The sequence below is a fragment of the Fragaria vesca genome, linkage group LG7 (genome assembly GCF_000184155.1).
Source record: "Fragaria vesca subsp. vesca linkage group LG7, FraVesHawaii_1.0, whole genome shotgun sequence".
Classification (NCBI taxonomy): domain Eukaryota; kingdom Viridiplantae; phylum Streptophyta; class Magnoliopsida; order Rosales; family Rosaceae; genus Fragaria; species Fragaria vesca.
The window spans coordinates 18,114,922-18,119,120 of record NC_020497.1 but is presented as its reverse complement, the minus strand read 5'-3'; the positions used below and the strand labels follow the sequence as shown (position 1 = coordinate 18,119,120).

Here is a 4,199-nt window from a genome sequence, read left to right as displayed (position 1 = left end):
GGATGATCTTTAAAAATAGTTTTAACATTAAAGTTGTTTCTGTTTTTCTTGTGTAAATTGTCATTATCTAAAAAATAAAAATACACAATGTTGTAGTTAGCTGACGCACACGTGTACGAAGAAGTCTGGATCGGATCATACACATAGGCATGCGCTTGTGGGCATTCCCGTCTGAAAAAATCGGTGTATACGGTACCGGCACACTTTTCCGGCAAAACACTCCCAGTACAACAAAACAACGAATTATTGAACGCCGTGCACGACGTCATGCACGCCACGGTCCCTTGGCTCCCCTCACGCGCCACCCTCAGCTCCCTGGGACACGAGCCGTTCAAGTCGACCGAGCATCCCGAAGAGCTGCAGTTGCTGCTGCCTGCTCCGTGCGGCTCCACCAGTGGTGACGAGGCTGACGTCATAGTAGTCCATGCCGCCGGTGAGGTTGAGAGAGAACTCGGCTAGGGTAGCCGGCAGACTGCCACCGTTTCTGTCGCACTCGATTTTTCCGGTGCCGCAGTCGGCGGTGAAGCATGAGAAGTTTCTGGTGGAGGATTGGTTGCAGAGTGTCCGGCCCCACACCTGACCTGTCCAGGATTTGGGGACGGAGAGGTTGAAGGACGCGCCGCTCTTGAGCGTGAAGCCGGTGGTCGACAGGTTTAGTGATGAGCCGGCCGTGGAGCGAAGTCCGGGCCAGATTGTGTAGTTGCAGTTGTTGACTATCTCGAACGATGTCGACTCTGTTTTTGCACTCGAAGAAACCAACAAGTAAACACCAGTTTGTTCGATCAGTAATAAGAAACAGAGGTGGAGGAGTTGAGGATGGATTGATTACGTACCTGGGAAGAATGAGAGGGTGATGAGGATCGTGAGTAGAAGAGGGCTCACACCCATTTATAGAAATGAAGGTGAAAAGAATCCAATTAGCCATTCGAGTCTGAACTTAGAATTGAGAAGAAGAAGACAAAGGGATTTTGTTCCGCTGGAGACATCCACTGATCCACGAACATTTGATGATTGAAGACCAGTTTCCTACTGCAAACTGAGAAGTCCCAACATGATGCTCTTTTGTGCGACTTGTATTCACCAATTAGTCTATGTCATGGTTATAGATAACACTACCTGATATTTTTCTTTTCTATTTTCTTTCTCTCTCTCTGTTTTTTTATTTTTTATTTTTTTACTGTGTTTTGTGTCTTGAAGAGGTTCAGTGTTACTTGTAGCTAGGCCGCGTCGTGCCCCAGAATTTTTGAGCCTTTGAGGTGAATTAGCACTCTCTTATAATTGGTTGGGCAAATGTCAATACAGATGGCGTTTGGGAGAGTGAGGAGGTTCAGTCAGGTTATGGTGGAGTTTTTTGTGATTTTCAAGGTGAGGGTTGTCGGTGCTTTTTCTTCATCCCTTGATATTTCTAGTTCTGTTGTTGCTGAGGTTACCGTAGTGATCAAAGCAATCGAGTCTGCTTGGATTCATGATTGGAACTATGGAAGCATATTTGGTTTGAAGTCCGCTTGTCTTAATTCTAAATTTTCTTCTCTCCCAAATGGTGCATTAATCCCAACTAGATGTGGCATGGAAGATTGTGTGCATTGAATTCCAATGATTCGATTTCGTTTTTCACATATTTTTCGTGATCAAAACTCAGAAGTCATTGGTCTTTAACAATAAGGTAGAAAACATAATCTGCAGTTTACAGCATCAAGGTACCCAAATGTTCCATTGGCATCATGTATATGAGTATCTCTTTGATGTAGGACGGATGGCAGAAGAAATCGAGGAACAGATCGATCGTTGCAGGTCCAAACCCGGTTTGCTGCAGATTTAGCGTTCGATGTCTGAATGACTATTATGATACATTTCTAGAAGCGGAACGGCCCAACGAACAAGACTTGTCGTTTTGCCACGACGTATAACTTTTTTCGACTATTCGAGTTTGTTTTGGACCTCAAAACAGCGTTTTATTAGTTTTCGGGATTTTTATGTTTCATAGTTTTTTTGGATTCTGTTTTAATTCAATCCTTAGGCTTTTAGGTTTGGTTGTTAGTCGCCCTAGGGTTTTGTTTCTCATATATAAGCACCCTTATGGGTAGCTGACATTCAGTTTTTCAAATATAATTCAGAAACTTAAGAGTTTTCTCTTAGTCCCTGACGCGCTCCAGGTTTTGCTCCTATAAAGTTCTTCGCTTGAAGGCTCTCCACTTATTAGGGTTTAACGCTGGTTAGCCCTCCATACTCCTCCTGCGTCACTCTTCCGGTTGCAAGAACTTAGTTTTAAACATGCTTCCGGTAAATCTTCTTGCAATCCAGAAACCCAAAATTGGGGCAATGTTCTCCTACTAGATTTGTAGGAATAGTCCAATTAGTTTCCGCTCGTATAATTCCAATCTTATTTTAACAGTGCAAGAATAACTAACACGTATGCCTTTTAGTTTCAGACTTGTGTGACTTCATATGAACTAAGAAGCTTTCAGACTCAGTGTGGGACGCCATGTGAAAAGAAACACTGAATTAGTACTGCAATCATCACTCTCATCATCAACCTCTGGAACCTTTGCTATTTCAGGTGGAACCTCAATTTCCAAACATTCCTTCAGTTCCTTATACACAACATTGATATCTGGTCTTTCGATAGCTGTTGATGACACACATTCCATGGCAATTTCTACCGCCTTCCAAGCAGAGGAAACGTTGTAAGTCCCTGGTTGGATCCTTGAATCCAATATACTTTCAATATCTCTTCTCTGAAACATAGGCCTCACCCATCGACATATGTGAACAGGTTCGGGTTCTACATCTTCTATTATTGCTGTTCTGCCGGTGATTAGCTCTAGCAACACAATACCAAAGCTGTATATATCACTCTTTTTGTTCAGCTTTCCTGTGGTGTAGTATCTGAACATAATGAAATGAAAAGAAGAAAATCAAAGAATGTAAGTTATGCTTATCTATCAGCAATTTATCTTTCAGCAATTTTAAGTAACTTATATACGTCTTTACTAACTTACTCAGGATCAAAGTATCCTCGAGTTCCTCTGACATGATCTGTCATGGTATGAGTGGCGGTTTCAGTTGAAAGAAGTTTGGAAACACCAAAATCACATATCTTGGCTTGCATCTTTTCAGTTAACAATATATTGGAGGTTTTTATATCTCTGTGGATTATGGGAGGCTTGCAACCATTATGTAGATAATCCAGTCCTGCAAAATATCATCTGCCTTTTAAAAGCCTAATCGATGTCAGGTACTAATGTACATCATATTAAAACTCGATCATGATTTAGGAAATATATAGGAAGACCAAAGGAACAATCTATTTCACACATATATATATATATATATATATTGTTCTTATATCTCAGCTAGTGTATACCTTGTGCTGCATCCACTGCGATTTGAAGTCTCTCCTTCCAAGTCAAAATGCTTCCTGTATCCACATCTGAACCCCAACAGTTCACAAATCATTGCATTTTAGCATATAAGTGATCATCAAGTAATGCAAGCACATCATATATATAGATGAAATACTATAAGTGCATACCTGAAGCTGTTAAATGTTGATGTAAATTTCCATTGGCAACATATTCAAATACAAGTGCCATAGTCTTTCCATCATAGCAGTAGCCAGTGAAGGAAACCACATTTCTATGATGAGCTCTCATCAATAGCTTAACCTGCATACACAGATTGGTTTATATATGAATGTGGTTTTGGGACAGTCCGAGTCGCTTTAGAGATTGCTAACTTATCTACCTCATTTTGAAATTCACTGGAGCCTGATGCGGAGACAAGTAACTTGACAGCAACTTGAATATCATTTTCCAGAATACCATGATAGACTTTTCCAAACCCACCTGCTCCAATTGGCGATGCAAAATTATTGGTAATCTTTACAAGCTCCGAGTACATAAAGCGTCGACCATCCTCCAACTCCAATGAACTATTTTGGATCTCTACACCAAAAGCCAGAGTAATCATCACAAAAATGACTAGCTAAAAAATTAGAAAATCCTGCATTCAAAGTCCGCCTAAGTATTCATTTTGCTAACCTTGTTGTCTCTTCCTTCTACTGCTCCATAGGCCTGCTACCACCGCTAATATGAAGATGATAATCCCAGCACTTGACGCTATAGAGGCAATCATGATTGTGTGGTTTTTACTTTTCGAAGGAACCTGTTCGGATACAGTTGGTTCTTTGGCTGGTGTTT

General features: G+C 41.0%; 2 protein-coding genes across 2 annotated transcripts; both read right to left on the bottom strand.

The window, feature by feature from the left end:
• Positions 1-1,080, bottom strand: LOC101299238 (glucan endo-1,3-beta-glucosidase-like). The gene is made up of 2 exons (XM_004307583.1): positions 834-1,080; positions 1-734 (listed from the first exon to the last, which is right to left on the bottom strand). Exons 1-2 carry the CDS (start codon positions 886-888, stop codon positions 295-297), a joined length of 495 nt encoding a protein of 164 aa, XP_004307631.1. The 5' UTR covers positions 889-1,080; the 3' UTR covers positions 1-294.
• Positions 1,081-2,369: 1,289 nt separating this feature from the next.
• Positions 2,370-4,199, bottom strand: LOC101298941 (probable LRR receptor-like serine/threonine-protein kinase At1g51880-like). The gene is made up of 6 exons (XM_004307582.1): positions 4,041-4,199; positions 3,745-3,944; positions 3,533-3,665; positions 3,365-3,430; positions 3,000-3,192; positions 2,370-2,886 (listed from the first exon to the last, which is right to left on the bottom strand). The coding sequence occupies exons 1-6, from the start codon at positions 4,132-4,134 to the stop codon at positions 2,451-2,453; spliced, it is 1,122 nt and encodes a 373-aa protein (XP_004307630.1). The 5' UTR covers positions 4,135-4,199; the 3' UTR covers positions 2,370-2,450.